The 18,328-nt window shown below is 39.9% G+C and overlaps 3 protein-coding genes across 3 annotated transcripts in view; 1 reads left to right on the top strand and 2 right to left on the bottom strand.

Annotated features, from left to right (window-relative positions):
- The window catches only part of LOC149500618 (waprin-like protein), a 337,771-nt gene that overhangs the window by 114,242 nt on the left and 205,201 nt on the right, over nt 1-18,328 (bottom strand). The window lies entirely within an intron of this gene.
- Nucleotides 1,171-18,328, top strand: part of LOC149500628 (phosphoenolpyruvate carboxykinase [GTP]-like) — a 38,812-nt gene continuing 21,654 nt past the window's right edge. The window contains exons 1-2 of the mRNA XM_089735875.1: nt 1,171-1,266; nt 13,853-13,914. Coding sequence (XP_089592001.1) covers nt 13,883-13,914 — 32 coding nt within the window. The 5' untranslated portion in view covers nt 1,171-1,266; nt 13,853-13,882. The remainder of the gene's footprint in view (nt 1,267-13,852; nt 13,915-18,328) is intronic.
- Nucleotides 8,883-11,973, bottom strand: LOC114251801 (uncharacterized). The gene has a single exon (XM_028186192.2). It carries the CDS (start codon nt 11,914-11,916, stop codon nt 9,016-9,018), a length of 2,901 nt encoding a protein of 966 aa, XP_028041993.2. The 5' UTR covers nt 11,917-11,973; the 3' UTR covers nt 8,883-9,015.

Here is an 18,328-nt window from a genome sequence, read left to right as displayed (position 1 = left end):
ACCTACCCGTGCGGACTCATAACGTCCTACCACCAGTAAAACAATAACAAGTTGCAATCTTACAATGTTATTCTTACTCCCTGTCGACATAATGCACTTGTTAAGTCAGATTGTTTCTTTAATCTCCATTTGACATCTGTTCAGTCGTTTGATCCATATTTCTATAAGTGTTGTCATCAACACTTGTGTTGAGCAAATATTCAGTGGGATTCTTATATAGGTACATATACATATGTACACACCTGTTGCCGAGCAAGTTAAATAAACATTTATTCATTTTTGTATTATCATTTTTATTGTTGTGTTGCAAATGTGAACGGAACAATTGAATTAACAGATATGACGTAAAATTTTCCCGATTATAAATAAATAGAGGCAGGCAGAACGCACGTAGCGACCATAACCAATCCTAGATTACCCAAAAAACGGGAGCGTTAAACTAATGGGATTAGTGACATCTACCGGCGAATAGATAAACCCTAACAAATATCTGAACCGTGTTGAGAAGATTTGTCGCATGGTCACATCTTAAATTAATCCAGAATGCATATTGGCTTTGCGTCAGAAACCGGAAGGCCGGTGGCGTCTTCCAGTGCAGACATCCTAATAGGATTAAAATAAAACTCTGTATTCATTAAAGAAAAGTTTAATAAAATATTTCAAGTACCTAACGGGAAAAGGGCTTAGAAATTAGCACTTACTTTTAATATACAATCACAAAAACTACAATAATATTTGGCAGTTTGCCTTAGTACGTAGCGTAATTTTTTTATTTACTACTATTTATCAGAACCGTTTAATTATTTTTACTTTAGTTTTTTACTTTACTTAGTATTTTAATTTAGGTAAGTAACAACGTAACAACGAAAGTAACAACGATAAAATTGGTATCTAATGTTTTTTGTCCGTTAATTCTTTATATATTAGAAAATAAATGCAATTTATTGTTTCAAAAATACATTACAAATAACTATCACTTTCATATATTCATATTGGCGACATAAAATCATTATTGATAAATACAATTTAAATCGTTGATATGTTGACAAGACAGAAGACACACAGTGGCCCGAATTCTCAGCACGGCAACTCAGCCAAAATGTCTTTGGCATTACCAATCAAATGATGATAATGTCGTTCCGATATCGCTCACCCCTCATCTGGCAAGCAGTGTGCGTCCGTCTTGTAACCACACTACACGTATTTATAGCTATAATTTTATTATAAAACTCTCTCGTGTTTCTCCATTTGCCGCTCTGATAAATTGTGAGTATTCGTTTTGTTGTGTTGGCATCGCGTGACCTCAATAAGGTCAGTTTTGCGTAGGGGCGTGACGTTTGTTTTTTGAGTGTTGGCATTACTGGACTGCGTTTTTGCATATTTTCAATTCCGAATTTATAATTCAGTGTTAATTTTGTCTCGCATTTGTTTTTGATAATTCATTTAATCTAATTTGTGTTTCAAGCTACTGTTAATTGGGATACGATGAGGTTTAAAAGTAAAACAATATATTAACATTTATTTAAAACTGCCATGCTATAAAAATAAGTGCGGCCATGGCGCGTGTTTGGCGCGGAATATTTTAATGATATGCACTCTTTTGCTTAAGTAGTATTCTGTCGACACCCACTCGCGTACTACTAATATACATTTTTGGCACTGCTAGGATTACCGGAATAGCCAACAACTATGCAATAGTTTGAACTAAATCTCATAAAAGACCTAACAAAAATAATATTCTTATAACATAAATTATAGTCAAACAACATCAAATTTTAATACTTTTCAAAAGACTTATTTGATATTTGACGCCAAAATACACACGATAACTACGCATTAGTGGTCATCGTTTTAATATGACAAGAAATGTTTATTAGAGTAAATAAAATTAGAATAACAACAAATGAGTAATCTCAGCAAACAACATATTAAAACTGTCAAGTCATAAATAATTAAGGGCGTTTTCCATTGTGTGATAACTTACACGTGCTCAGACGAAGTCTTAGAACATAGAAGTCTTAGAACAGTGCCTAAAATTGATGCGGGATTGCTTAAAGGTCACTGTTGACGGGAATCTGTAGGTTTTGGTTTTAATACCTATAGTTTTTTTTTTTCACGAGTTTTTGTAATAAATAGTGTTCATTGTAAATTATCGAAAATTACGAGACTTATCTGTGCCAAAAATAAAATCAAATCATTTTACAATACGTCAATTGCTGTATGATAAGTTATGAAAACATAATAACATGATGCGTCAGATTTACGCTTGTCATTTCACAAAAGTATTTAACGACTGTATCTATAATTTTGTATGTGGACATGATTTACATAGGGTATGTTATATGTAGTATCTTTTCCTGTGCCCAATTTTTACTTGATAAGCGATTACGCTATAAAGTAAGCAGAAAATATTATTCATTTATTAAACCAAATACAGATACTACTACCAAATACAGATACTACTACTAAATACAGATACTACTAAATACTACTAGATACTACTAAATACAGATTTTACTGGTGGTAGGACCTCTTGTGAGTCCGCACGGGTAGGTACCACCACCCTGCCTATTTCTGCCGTAAAGTAGTAATGCGTTTTGGTTTGAAAGGTGGGGCAGCCGTTGTAACTATAGTGAGACCTTAGAACTTATATCTCAAGGTGGGTGGCGTATTTACGTTGTAGATGTCTATGGGCTTCAGTAACCACTTAACACCAGGTGGGCTGTGAGCTCGTCCACACATCTAATCACTTCGACCTGCAACTTAACCCATGCATCAGTCCGCTGATTTTCTCACCGGATCTTCTCAGCGGGTCGCGATTCCGATCCGGTGGTAGATTCATTCGCGAAACAACTGCTCTTGAGTTGTTAGGTCTCCTTTGGAGGCGCTCGGGTAGCTGTTAGCTAATCCCACCCCTCCTGGCTGAGCCTTTGCTCGCCCACCTGTCCTGGTGAGACTGGAAAGGCATCCGGGCCATCAGTAATCACACATTAAAAAAATACAAGCTATTACCCGCTCCGTGTGTAGTGTTGACTATCACTATCTGATGTTGCTGCCTAACTTGAAACACAATATCGAAGTTTTTTACTGTAGTGTATAACCGCACTATTTAAGCCGGAGCGTTTGAATTCTTCGTGGCTATAAGCACCATGTTGATTACCCATCCGCTTGGGTACTCATACTCATATTATAATAATACTAGGTCGTTATATATCGAGAGCTGAAAGGTTCTTTTACTTAAGCGACATTTTTTGCAACTTTACAGGAGAGTCATTTAAAATTATAATTTGTGTAATTACTGGTGGTAGGACCTCTTGTGAGTCCGCACGGGTAGGTACCACCGCCCCGCCTATTTCTGCCGTGAAGCAATAATGCGTTTCGGTTTGAAGGGTGGGGCAGCCGTTGTGACTATACTGAGACCTTAGAACTATGGGCTCCTATGGGAACTATGGGACTATGGGCTCCAGTAACCACTTAACACCAGGTGGGCTGTGAGGTCGTCCACCCATCTAAGCAATAAAAAAAAAAGAAAAAAAACGTAAATGTTGCCTTTCAGCCCTTGATATAATGAGAACACTAGACAGACAGAGGAGAGAGAGAGAGAGAGGGAAAGGGAGAGAGAGAGAGAGAGGGAGAGGGGGAGAGAGAGACTTTATTGCACACCAAAACACAATAAGCATTAAAAACGGTCAACAAGCAGGTATATTTGTATATTAAACGGTCTTATCGCTAGAAGAGATCTCTTTCAGGCAGCCGTTTTATTTACAAAAATATCCTGAAGATCCAAATAGCAGGTACGTTGATATGTACCTAACGTGTTAAAGTTATAAGTCAAATTCAATTGAATATGCAATTTCGAAAAGGGCACATCTCTGAAAATGTAAAATGTTCAGGAAATGAAAAAAAAAACTGATTATTTTCTAAAGCAGTGTAAAATTTAAAATATTAACTTTTGAGATATATTTTAGTGTTAATTAGCAATTGAAAATCCCTGGAATTATTATAAAATGGGTGTAGGTAAGACTCAAAACTACATGTATATGAAAAAACGTATCTATATATTAATACGTGAAGCAAAAACTTTGTATCCCTTTTTACGAAATTTTCGCGGTCGGAGGAGTATGAAATTTCCCACACTTATAGAGAATATAGAGAAGGAGTGCACAACGCTAATATTTTTTTTAAATAATGCATAAATGATACATTAAATCAATAAAGAAAACATTACACATACTACATACCATGTATTTGACGCACACACGCATGCATACTATTTATTGTCAAACTTTTGTTCTTGACGTCTGTTGTCAAATTGAGAATAGATTAAATATTGATTGTCTTTGTTAATATTTTTTATACTGTATTCTTGGCGAAATTTGTGATTATATATAGAATACAATATAAAATACAATCATAATAGTGTACAAATTTACAATTCCAATTAATTATAGTCGAATTTCGACTACTACGGGAGCACTAGTTTGACAAAATATGCGACATGTGCCCTTTTCGAAATTGCATATTCAATTAGCAAAATCAAAAGTTTGTTCATTCGCACTATTGATTTGTCTGTCTATTAATTTTGTTAGAATTTAAAATCAATTTTATTTAACCATCAAATCCGGTTTGCCCGTTTTATAATATCAGGTGATATAAAAAAAACAACGAATAAAATTTAATAAATTTAAGCTTTAATGTCATCATATTAAGCTCGTAATTATTTTAACGATTTGACAAAACACGTTGAATCCGTTTCGATCTTGACCCCTAAAGATGTACAGTATTCGAAACATATTAAATAAAACCAATAAATAAAGCGAGATTAAACCGGAAAAATAGTAACGAAACCGAAGAAAGTTCTAGAAGACAGATATTGAATATGCTTTGGAATGAACTCCCCTCCACGGTGTTTCCCGAGCGCTATGACATGTCCTTCTTCAAACTAGGCTTGTGGAGAGTATTGAGCGATAGGCAGCGGCTTGGCTCTGCCCCTGGCATTGCTGACGTCAATGAGCGACGGTGACCACTTACCATCAGGTGTGCCGTATGCTCGTCTGCCTACAACGGCAATAAAAAAAAATTAAAAAATTACACCGAAAATTGCCATAAAAGATAATTGTAAATAGACATGCTTTAACAAAAACCGAATTCAAATAGAAAAAAAAGATATTCCAAAACAAATTAATATACACTAAAAACCATAACCATCGAAATCGGTTGGCGTGATATTCAGTTATTAAGTTATTATTGATATTGAGTTATTCATCTATGTATTTGTCGTGCACGTACTTAATGCAAATTTAAGACTTATATGGTTATCTCATGGATATCATTATCAGAACTAGATGGGACCACACGGGAAACGTCAGCTTTCTAATAAAAAAAAAATCATCAAAATCGATTCACCCAGTCAAAAGTTATGAGGTAACTAACATAAAAAAATATAGTCGAATTGAGAATCTCCTCCTTTGTTGAAGTCGGTTAAAAATAATACGACACGACAAATATTTGACTGAAACAAAAAAAACATTCGCTCTTATTGCTCTAATTCGGCAGATGTCATTTCTTTTCTACAACCAAGCGCATCCACATCTTTGTGAATGTTCTCCTGCGCTACTGCGTTGCCGGCGGCTCGAATTAAGAAAATAAGCAACTCTTTTAGGGGGCTGGGTGTACAGCTTTTCAACAAGATCCCACAAAACGTACAATTGCTACCTGTTCATAGATTTAAGAAAACTGTCAAGGAACGTTTGTGCAACAAGGCATATTATAAAGTTAAGGATTACTTACTAGATGGCACTACGTCGGAATGAGGCGTTCGCTCCTGGCCTTTTCATTTTCATTATTATTATAATTTTTTATTTGTATTTTTTGACTTGTTTTTTCGTTTATTGCAAATATTTTTACTTATTTAAAAATATATACATATATATATTTGAGAAAAAACAAAAAAAAACCCGCTGAGTTTGTTTCGCCGGTTCTTCTCGGGACTGTGGCTTTTTTTGGAACCGGTGGTAGAGTTAGCATTGTTATTTATATTTTGACATAGCGACCCGCCCTCGCTTCGCTTCGGAAACATTAAAACACACATGAAACCAAAAAAAAAAAAATAAAAAAAAAAAAAAAGTAGCCTATGTTCATCAGAGACAATGTCGGCTTCTAATGGAAAAAGAATTTTTCAAATCGGTCCAGTAGTTTCGGAGCCTATTCGAAACAAACAAACAAACAAATCTTTCCTCTTTATAATATTAGTATAGATTCAACAAGTGTGTTATACTGACATCTAAATTGAAATAAATGAATTTAAATTTGAATTTGAATTACTGTACATAGATAGGTACGTGGAAAAATTAAGATTTCAATGTCAAATATATGTTATGGATACCTACACATAAAAGTATTCACTCCCACTTGAGATAAGATTAAAATAAAATGATGAGCCGACATCAAAATCAATGCCATTCGGAGACGCGATATTGATAAAGGCAGATCCTGGTGCGATGTGTTTAAATCTTGCGAGATTGATGGCGATATGGATATTCGTGATATGAACAAGCGTAATCAGTGTGCTTAGTGCGAGTTTTTTAACAATTTATATGAGTCATGGTTACTTGCAATAAAAACATTATTATTATTATTATTTATTAATATTTATTTAAAATCTTATTAATTACATAATATTTTAAAAAAAAGATATTAAAAATAAAATTTTTAAAAAACACTATATAAAAATAGATTGCCGCTGATGGCGGTGTCTACGACACAAGCCACCAGTGGTTAGGACTCCAGAGTGAGAAACCTCCTCACAATGCGTGCAGTATCGAGGATAACTGCTTTCTGTATTAGGCCCTTAACCCAGCTGGATAACGAAAGTTTCTTAAGATGTTGATCGAAACTTTTCGCTATCAAGCCGTGTACCGATACAACTATTGGAACAATGATGGTTGAATCAACATGCCACATGGCGGTAGTCTCGTGGGCCAGGTCTAAATATTTTATTAATTTGTCCTTTTCTGCCTTCACGAGGTTCTCGTCATGAGGAATGGTGACATCAACCAACACTGCTCGACGCGCAGATCGATCTATTATCACAATATCAGGTTTATTGGCAACAATATACCTATCCGTGATAATAGATCGGTCCCAGTAGAGCGTAACATGACCATTATCAAGAACTGGTTGAGGTTGGTATTGGTAATAAGGTACATCAGAATCAAGAAAACCATATTTCAGAGCAAGTTGTTGATGGATAATCCTAGCCACTTGGTTATGTCTATGCAAGTACTCGCCGTTAGCAAACCGAGAACAGCCAGAAACAATATGTCTAATAGACTCTCCCGGACGGTGGCATGCCCGACAAATGTCGACCGTCCCATCCTTTAGTATATATTTCCGGTAGTTGTTCGTCATGATAACTTCGTCCATAATTGCAAAGATAAAACCTTCAGTTTCCCCAAAGAGGTTACTGAATCGTAACCAGGCCACGGAAGCTAATTGGTCTACATCAGGCCCTGTGAGAGCCCGATAGAACCTACCGTGTAGCTCCTTGCTCCTCCATACGGTTATGCGATCTGAAATACTCTTATTATTATTATTATTATTAACGTTCTCGATAGCGTAAAAGTTAACTCAAATAATATGTATGCACTTTGGAACAGCGTTCCTAACGGCAAACGTAGGCAAACGTTCCAACTCCATACAAATTTGAGTTAACTTTTACGCTATCGAGAACGTTAAAAGACTCGCACTAAGCACACCGATGATGCTGGGGTATTTGGTAGGTTTACTTTGTGGCGGCTCGAAATAGCTTTATTGACATATGGCCCAACTGTTGGTGAGTGGTCAGCGTCGGTCATGGACATCAGCAGCCAGAGACAGGGCCATGCCGCAGGCTACTGCTGTGTACTCACCACAAGCCTCGTTTGAAGAAGGACATGTTATAACGCTTGGCAAACACCGCGGCTTACCAAAGCCGAATTGAACGAGCCAAAAATGATCTTTGAAAACGCATAGAGAATGAACACAGCAGTTTTAGATAATATGGTTGAGCTGTTCCGATGGCCGAAGGTGCGATTTTAAAAAGGCGTTGAAGGGATAATTTCTAACAATTCCACATAGCACTACCCAATGGAACATACGGTACAAAGCATTGAGAGAACCGAAGTCTCTTCTTAGTCTCAGAGGTTCAGAACGATATAATAATTTATAGACACTAATCATAAATCATCAAAAACCAATCAGTATTGTCGAGAGTAATCATTGATAAAAAAAAACAAAAATCCGGTTTGTTTTTCCTACCTATGCTGATAGCCCTGAGAGGCTATATCAGCTCTATCCTAGCGTGTAGGTTAGCTCTCGGGGTTCAAACCAGAGGTGTTATTAACACTGGCCCTAGCAAGAGCAGAGCTTCGCAGAATCGAAAACGCGACCCACTAAGAAGATCCGGCGAGAAAATCAGTGGGTTGTGTCTATGGGTTAATTTACTTGCCGAGCCCTTCGTCGTAAGCGACGGGTTCGACGAGGGCGGTGACCGTTGCTTGAGGTACCTAAAAGCACCGTTAATGGATCGGGAGAATCTGTAATGACGTGTTTAGGACGATCCATTGATTTTGTTCCTCAGATAACTAAAGCGCTAAATATTCTCTTTAAAAATAAAAAAATGCTTCCTGAATTAAGTATAAACAAATTTATCAAAGTTAAACAAGCCGAAAACGTAATCTATCTTAATAATAAGACATCTTAATTCCAATATCTCTGACGCTTCGTTATTGCATAACCTAAAACTTAGATTAGGTGATTTGCAAACATTGTATTTATCAAATGCAAATTTTTGTGTTGTCCAGCTGGAGCACTGGGTATGAATACTCCAGAGGGTCCCACAAACAAGTTCGAAAAGGAATGGTAGCGAGCGAGGTGCGGACGTATTCTCGTGTGTATGCTTCGGTGGTTGCGGGTGAACTGTCGGCGCCAGTAAAGGCGCACGCGCGGCTTGCCAAAAGGAAAGCCACTCGGTCGCTACTCTTTGAATCGCGCCGGGAACCGACGAGAGTCCCTGATTGGTCGCGGCGCGCGATCAGACGCGGCTGCCGACGCGGCAGGCGTTAGGGTTGCTATATACTCCCCCTCTAGTCCTGGAGAACGCCCTCGCTCCTGGACTAGGGCATTAACAGCTTTAACTGGGCGTCCACGTTTCCTCTTAGGAATCACAGGTTTGGGTAAGGAGTCTTTGTTACTGTGGTAACAGGTAAGGTCTTGGGTATGGTATTTCCCTAATATAATATCAGGCGGTTTCTTCGAAGGATTTAAACAGTATGGGAGTACTGATATTGGTGTATGCTCACCTGTTTCGTTGCGATGCTCTGCAAACGGAGTTGGACCTCCCCCTGCTCTGAAGATGTGTGCGTGCCTGTCCAGTACGTCCGCGAGCGCTTGCCGCTCAGCTGGCGTAAGGTGAGTACCTTCGTCATCTCTAAGGATGTCTGTAGCGGCGCAGGAAACTTTGCGCGACTTAGGTTCGAAACACAGATTATACTTTACCATCGCATCATCACTGAAGAACCAAACCTCTTCTTTGAAGTCGATTACTACTCCAGCTGCGGTAATAAAATCTATTCCTAATAACGTTTCATTATTGGTGGATTCAGGAAATATGAGGAATGGAGTGGAAATAATTGTCGTCTCTAGGCGTACATCGAGTGTGGTGGTAAAAACGTCCATAATGCGCACCACACCGTCGGCAAGTCTGACTCGTTGAGAGGAAACGCGGAGAGGATGGTTGTTCTGCTGGAGGAGAGCGTATAGCGTATGACCCGCGATGCAGTGTTTTGCAGCTTTGTCTATTAAAGCGGTGCCGTCAAAACCCAGTATATTTATGTTAAAAATCGGCCGTACGTCACGACCAATAGGGAGTCCCGCAAGATCGTCATCTCCGCCGCAACCATAAAAACAATCAAATCCCATTACATCACGCCTATTCCCATATTCCGGAAAATTCGGGTTCATCCCGTTATTATCAGAATAATTTTCAAATAATGGTATACAAATCTTACTGTCGCCCGGACATCTTTGATGAACAAAATTTGAATCCTCTGCGACCGCGCAGGTTAATGTTTGACATTGCCCGTTTGTATTGGCATTGCGGCAAAGACGTCCGTCGACGCCAGAAAATATATCCAAAGGATTACTTTTGTTTAAAAAAAAATTATCATTTTTAGGTTCGACAACCAAAGAGTTAACATTTTCAGTTGTGGCGGCTGAAGGGTTAATATGAGTAATGTTTTCGCTCGGGCTATTATAATTTTTGCGATCGTCACTCGATCGATTACATGTTATGCATTTCGTGTTGCATGCAGTGATATTGTGGTTCTTTTCTCGAGAAGAACCTGAGCGATCAATACGAGCTCGATCGGCATTATCACTGTTATCAGTAACCTTAAACCGCGAACGATTTGAATTATGGGCAGCAAAATTATAATTTTGTGGAATTCGCCGCTGTTTATACTGTGTGTAGGCATCAGTGCATGCATCACTATTTGGCAAAATAGGTATACAAGTTTCATGCACTAAATCAGAACTATGAATACGGTCTTTTACTGATTTGTCGTTTTCAAATTTAAAACACACATTTGAATCGACACAATAAAATGACTGATCACTTTTAATTTCACTTTCACTAGATTTTGAGTGAGTTTTATTTTTAGATAAGTTAGTATGAGATTGATCACCTTGTTTTGAATCTAACTTACGACACTGGTTCTTCTCGTGACCGAAGAAATGGCAATACGAACATTTCGGGCGTCGCTTCCTTTCGACGGAGTCAAATACACGCGGCGTTCCGGTAACAAGCGGCGGCTGCGTCGCGGGCTCGTGGCCGGGGGCGGCGCCGCTCGGAGCGCACGCGGCCGTGCGCGCTGCTACTGCTGGCGGAGGGCGGGTGCGTCCGGTGCCGGTCGTCGACTCGTATGGTTTTCTTGCTAATTCTCCCGTTGGTCTTGAGGCATCGTGATCGTAGCGAAGTTCGTCCGTCGCGTCTTCAATTTGGCGCGCTCTTTGCAGGAGCACGTCGAATGAACTTACTTCGTCGCGGCGAAGTCTCTGCCGTACGCGGCGGCTGAGGAGTCCGTAGATCATGTCCAGCTGGACTTTCTCGCTTAGGTCGCCGGCAGGTAGCTTCGCGAGAAGAGCACGCGTCGCAGCGATGAAACGGTCCGTTCTTTCATCGTTTTGTTGACCTCGTTTGAACAGTTGAGCGTATATACGGTGTGGAGGTCTGCGATCACCGAAAGCGTCTCGTAGGGCTGAGACGGCATCGCACCACGAAGATATGGAGGACTTCACACCCAGCCACCAGACGGCGGCGTCGCCGCACAACAGCATCGACAATCCCCGGACGGCGTTCTCATCCGAGATGTCGGAGCAGTCGCGATAGGCCTCGGCCGCATCCAGGAAGGCATCAAGCGACTCACCTGCAGTCCCACTAAAGCGCGTGGTACATCGGGCGAAGTTCGCGTGTGCATGTGATGCGGGCACTGGTGTTGATGTGTTGTGCCGTATCGTTTCAAATAATGATTTCAAAACCTCTGTTTGGCTCCGCTGTAGTGCCTCTACTATTGTTGACACGTGCTCGCTGGAGAAGGTGGCTTCGGCGGGGGCCACGTGGCTGTCGCCGGATCGGTTGTGGTGATTGGAGCGCGAGGCGTCAGCAGCGCCGATTTCGCAGGTGGGAGACGCGCTCGTAGATGCTTCTCGAAAGGACTCGTAGATTATGCGCGAGGCGTCACCGGCGCCATTTTCTTGGGCGGCGGACGCGCTCGGGGAGACCGATCGCGGGACGCGGACAGACGACGGGTCCGTTGCATCATCATCCCTGCGATTTCGGCTAGCACGGTTATCACTTCGAGTGTTCACCATGATCATGAGTTCACAATTTTATTTGCAAAACCGATACGATTCGTCGACTCACCGCTGGATTTTCCTTACCACGTTGAGGCGCCAGTTTTGTGTTGTCCTCCTTACCACGTTGAGGCGCCAGTTTTGTGTTGTCCTCCTTACCACGTTGAGGCGCCAGTTTTGTGTTGTCCAGCTGGAGCACTGGGTATGAATACTCCAGAGGGTCCCACAAACAAGTTCGAAAAGGAATGGTAGCGAGCGAGGTGCGGACGTATTCTCGTGTGTATGCTTCGGTGGTTGCGGGTGAACTGTCGGCGCCAGTAAAGGCGCACGCGCGGCTTGCCAAAAGGAAAGCCACTCGGTCGCTACTCTTTGAATCGCGCCGGGAACCGACGAGAGTCCCTGATTGGTCGCGGCGCGCGATCAGACGCGGCTGCCGACGCGGCAGGCGTTAGGGTTGCTATAAAATTTATATAGAAGTAATAAATACATTAGACGTATTGCATTACTACACTAGATCCAATCAATAATATCCAACAAAGCATTATAAGTGTGTTTCACAATATAGAAACGATATCAAAGTCTTTCGAAATAATAATAAAAAATACGCATGAAATCACCTGATATGCCACTTTCCACGTGTAGACAAGTCTAGTCGATATAATGTCGTTTGTAAGCAATTATTTAGAATACATGCTTCAGAAATACTTATATTAGTACTAAATGTGTAAGCCTTTTTATTCTATTGTTATTCAAAATTGATTTCCCGACATTTCAACAGTGTTGCAAACACCATGACAGCAGTTTATATAATGTTGAAATTGTCCTGACATTACTGCCCAAGTTCGGCGAATCTAGAATAACCCTTGGAGGTTACTAGAATAGGTAGGGAAAAAATATTCCTGTATACAATATTATAAATTCTAGGCAACATAATGTTTTCTCTCTTTCGATCCTAGGTATCTGAAGTCTGCAGCTGTTTACCAAAATATTTCTAATGTTACATAAATTTAAAAAAATGTATAATAGATAATTCATAATATAAAATACACAGTTTATTTAGGCTAAGTTTTATTAATTCAATACAATTGGATACATTCAAAACGTACAACATAGTATAAAACAAAGTCGCTTTCTCTGTCCCCATATCCCTATGTATGCTTAGATCTTTAAAACTACGGAACGGATTTTGATGCGGTTTTTTTAATAGACAGAGTGATTGAAGAGGAAGGTTTATATACATATAAACCTTCTCAACTAAATATATAAATATATAAAATAATATAAAATAAATTACAGTTAAATACAGAGAAATCAATAATAAATTACAGTTTCCGAAGCGAAGCGAGGGCGGGTCGCTAGCTATTTATACTTCAAACCGATCCAGCAACTAACGTTCATATTCTGCCAATTTAATTTTATATCAGAAAATAGAATGAGATAAAAACAAATTAGATTATAAGATTTTATTAGCACGGGTAGGTGCCATGATCCTGCCTAATTCTGTCGCGAAGGCGTCATACATTCCGATATTTTTTTTTGTTGATTAGGCACACAATACCCATCACAAGCTATAAAGATACATAAGAAACACAAGTAAAAAGAAACAAAATCTGGCTCGCAACATAAGCAATGTGCGCACGACTAAGCAAGACAAACGTGCTGAATTTGTACACAATGGTCCTTACATCTATCTATACGAAAAAAAAAACACGGTAACGAATACTAATCTAACTTATAATGTAAGGAAATAATTCACAATATACAATCAAACAATTACACTACTTAACATAATATTATTAACGAGGACATTATTAATGTAGGACATCCGTACACGTTGCAATATCTATGAGCTCCTGCAGGTTTATGGAGCTCAGTTAAGCCGTAAGCTTATTCATCCATAAATATAAAATTGAATTGTTTTTCTACTCTTCGATAACAACTTCAAAATGCATTGTTACAGAACAACGAAAACTGCACGAGGCTTTTCAAGATGGTGTTTTTTATAAAGAGCGTTACGAAGAGGTAAGTGGGTTATATCTAGATTGCTTATTAATGGAGGGTCGGAGGAAGAGGAATGATTGCTCTGAGAAATTATTTGAGATGATCCCATCATCTCGTTTTTACTATCGCACCTCCCGCCACCGGAGAGTTCATCCATACTACCTGGAGCCACTGCGCTCATCCACAGTGCGTTTCCAGAGATCTTTTTTGCCACGTACCATCCGGCTTTGGAATGAGCTCCCCTCCACGCTGTTTCCCGAGCGCTATGACTTGTTCTTCTTCAAACGAGGCTTGCGGAGAGTACTTAACGGTAGACAGCGGCTTGGCTCTGCCTCTGGCATTGCTGAAGTCCATGGGCGACGGTAACCACTCACCATCAGGTGGACCGTATGCTCGCTTGCCTATAATTGTAATAAAAAAAAGAGAGAAGACTGATAGTGCTGATGATGAATAAGACGCGAGATTTTATGCGGTTCACGCCAGATCGAATAGTGGTAGTTGATGAGTTATCTCAGTGACTACCGTCGAGGATGAGCGTCAGCAATGCCTGGGGTACAAGCCAAGTGGTTGCTCACCGTTGAGTAGTCTGCGCAAAAGTCAATTGAAGAAGGACATGTCATAGCGCTCGGGAAACACCGTGGAGGAGAGTTCAATCATGGTAGAAAATTTCTTTAGAAATCCACTAATCCACTGTTGTTCCACGGGTGGATTAGGTCACGGTCTACCTGGTATTAGATGGTTAATAGAGTCCATTGGACTATCTACAGTCCAAGGATGAGTAGCACGTGGCCTACGGGTCGGTTGCAACCCGCCAAGCATTTCTAAAATTGAATTAATTTTATCGACTTCTTTGCTTTCTTTTAGTTTTTATTTTTTTTTATTCAATTATTTCTTACAAATAAAGTGTTGTAAATTATTAATAAGAGCTAATCAACGTGCGGCCCCCCAAAAAATTTTGAATTGAAATTGGCCTATTGATTAAAAAGGTTGCTCACCCGTAAATTCTATACCATACATCTGAATGTGAATCCTGTCAGCCACCTTGATCTATAAGGTCTAAGTCTGATGGTTAAAATCTAAATTGTACGATATAACAGCTGTCCCGAGCTTGAAACTTGAACGCGTGAGTTCTATGCGGCGGAAATGGGCTTAATCGTAGGCCCTAATCATGTGGATCCATAATTCGTACCCAAATAAATTTAATAAAATTTATTTACTATTTTTAAGCTGGATTTTCTATAAAAGCGTCTTTTTTTTTACTATTATTTATTTTTCATTTTTTAGTTACAAAATTTTTTTTTATCAAATTTCTTGTTAATCAGACCTTTTGAAGGGGGTCAAAATCATGTTCAAAGATTCCGTTACATATTAACATACATACGTCTGAAGCTAATAAAAGCGTATTAAAAAGTGGTTTCATTTTAAAACAAAATATTATTCATTCAACGTGTTACCTTTTTAGGTGTTCAGAAAATTTGATCGAACCGGTTATATCAGACTCGCGCCAGATACAGCTGAAGTTATCGTAAAAATTTAAAAATAAAAATTGAAAACAAAAAAAAATGACGCACAGCTCCTTGTAGATTAGCAGTACATACGTGACGCGATAAATATATTTATTATTGCAACGTTAATGATAACAGCTGATAACGATGTGTCAAAGGTTGATAGATCGGAGGCGCGGTCGTACACACCCGTTTCATCATAGCTCACGTTGTAGCGTGTAAACACGACTCACATAATTGTTTGTACACAACAAAACCATAACGTGTAATAGCGCAGAAATAGTCTAAGTGATTGTGGGCTGGCAACACGGTCTACCACTTTACTTGTGGTAGGACCTCTTGTGAGTCCGCGCGGGTAGGTACCACCGCCCTGCCTATTTCTGCAGTGAAGCAGTAATGCGTTTCGGTTTGAAGTGCGGGGCAGCCGTTGTAACTATACTGAGACCTTACAACTTATATCTCAAGGTGGGTGGCGCATTTACGTTGTAGATGTCTACGGGCTCCAGTAACCACTTAACACCAGGTGGGCTGTGAGCTGGTGGGCTGGCTATCTAAGCAATAAAAAAAAAAAAAGAAATACCAGTAATTGAGACGCGGGTACCGGGGAGAAATGGAATTTGTATTGCCGGCAGTAGCGGATTTGCAATCTCGGCCGCCCTAGCCCCCAAGCCATCAGCCGTCCCTTTCTCAGCATCCAACATATATACTACAAAATGAAATTACTTTAATGCCAACTTTTATCTAAATAGATTTAGAAATTTATGAAAAAAAAATTAGTTTTATTTTCCAAGAATATGGTACATAAGTTGTTACAACTTACAACTAGTTATTTGCTTTAACATACTCTGCCAACTTGGCATACTTGGTTATGATAACTTTTACACGAGTGTTATCAACTTTCAACACTTAATTGCGAGTTAAATATTTGAATATCTAATTAAACACAATTAATTTGTACGGGGCTACTTGTTATCGCAAGTGCGGGTGGGAAGTGTGGGTAAAAGTAACCATAAGTTTAGTATGATAAATAATAATAATAATAGCTGAGATGATAATAGAGTATTTAAGGATGCGGTATAGATTTCACCATGCAGTGCAGTCCGCCCGCCATACGTTATAATAAGTTTTTTGACACGATTGGGGCCACCCCAAAATCTGGCCGTTCTAGTCCCGGGCCTTCCGAGCCTTAGGGTAAATCCGCCACTGATCGCCAGGTCCCCTTGCCCCCAAGCTGCCTATATTTTCCTTCCTATTCTAGCTCGCGCTACTCTAACCTCGCGGAGTATACTAGATTCACAGAACGAGTAGGTCACGGGGCTCTAACCTGACGACGTTGCTAACACTAGCCCTAGCAAGAGCAGTGCTTTGTAGGAATGGCCACCGGATCGGAAACGCGACCCACTGAGAAAATCCGGCGAGAAACTCGGTGGACTGCGTCTGTCGGTTAATTTACTCGTCGAGCCGTTTGTAGCAAGCGACGGGTTCGACGAGATCGATGACCGGTGCTTGAGGTACCTAAAAGCACCGTTAGTGGATCGGGAGGATCCGCAATGCTGTGTACCAGGCTGCCTTGGACGGTTTTTATTTATGAGATTAGCGAACTCCGAGTCTGGTGCTTAGTGGTTATAGAAGTACATCAACAAATATATATACAGCTTTGAGATCTGAGTTCTAAGTCTCAGTTTTTACAGTACAGCGGCTGCCCCGCCCTTCAAACCGAAACGCATTACTGCTTCACGGCAGAAATAGGCAGGGTGGTGGTACCTACCCGTGCGGACTCACAAGACGTCCAGTAATTACAGAGAATTGCTGAGCAGTAGTAGATTTTTTTTCGATATTACTCCGACACGCCCCGCCTATTACCTCACGGCCTCAATACAAGAACAATTAAAAAAAACTCTCGACAAACACAGGGGACAATGTTATTTAAATATAAATATTTATCGAAGTAAATTGGACTATTTACAAAAAGTACATTATTGACAACATTACGTAGTTTGTCGATCGAAAGTTAAAAACAAAACCACAAAAATAACTGTATTGTCTAGAATCTAGAAGAAAAAGAAAGATGGCGGCGGTAAAAAAAACCTAATGTCATTATTGGTTTAAAGTACGTTACCAGCATTCGCCACACAAAATAAAAACTTAGGTCTAGTCCACTTTTAATTAATTTAAATAAAATACTGAAATATAATTCGACTATTCGGTAAATATTAACGCGTTATCGTCAACATGTCCGTGAGATTGAGCGTCTATGTCGGCGGCGGCCCGTCATGTAACCTTGTAACGTATTTCGACACCAAAAATGCATATTTTACAACAAGTATACAGAAATCCGGTTCGACACACCTCCAGAGCAGGTCGCCGTGGAATGCGGAATGCCATTAAGATTACTTGTTCCAATAACAATTCTGCTGACATTTAACGTTCTTCGTATGGTCGTAATTTAGATTCCCGTGGTTTTTTTTACTAGTCGTAAAACTCACTGGGTCTCTCGCCGCTTCTTCTCGGTGGGTCGCAGTTGTGATCTGGTTGTAGATTCAGCGAAGATCTTGATAGAGTCAGTGTTTTTTTTATTATTGCATAGATTAGTGGACGAGTTCACAGCCCACCTGGTGTTAAGTGATTACCGGCGCCAATAGACATCTACAACGTAAATTTCGCCACCCATCTTGAGATATGAGTTCTAAGGTCTCAGTATAGATACAAAGGCTGCCCCACCCCTTCAACTGAAAGGCATTATTGCTTTACTGCAGAAATAGGCAGGGTCGTTGTACCTACCCGTGCAGACTCACAAGTGGTCCTACCACCAGTAATTACGCAAATTACAATTTTGCGGGTGTTAGCGAATTCCCCCAGGCTGAGTCGCGTGAACTCGCCTACACATATCGAAGCCAGAATAACCCCTCGAGGTTAATGGCAGTAGATAT

This window comes from Bombyx mandarina, chromosome 20 (assembly GCF_030267445.1).
Source record: "Bombyx mandarina strain Sakado chromosome 20, ASM3026744v2".
NCBI lineage: Eukaryota > Metazoa > Arthropoda > Insecta > Lepidoptera > Bombycidae > Bombyx > Bombyx mandarina.
Note: the sequence above shows the minus strand (reverse complement) of the source record. Positions and strands in the feature narration are given on the sequence as shown.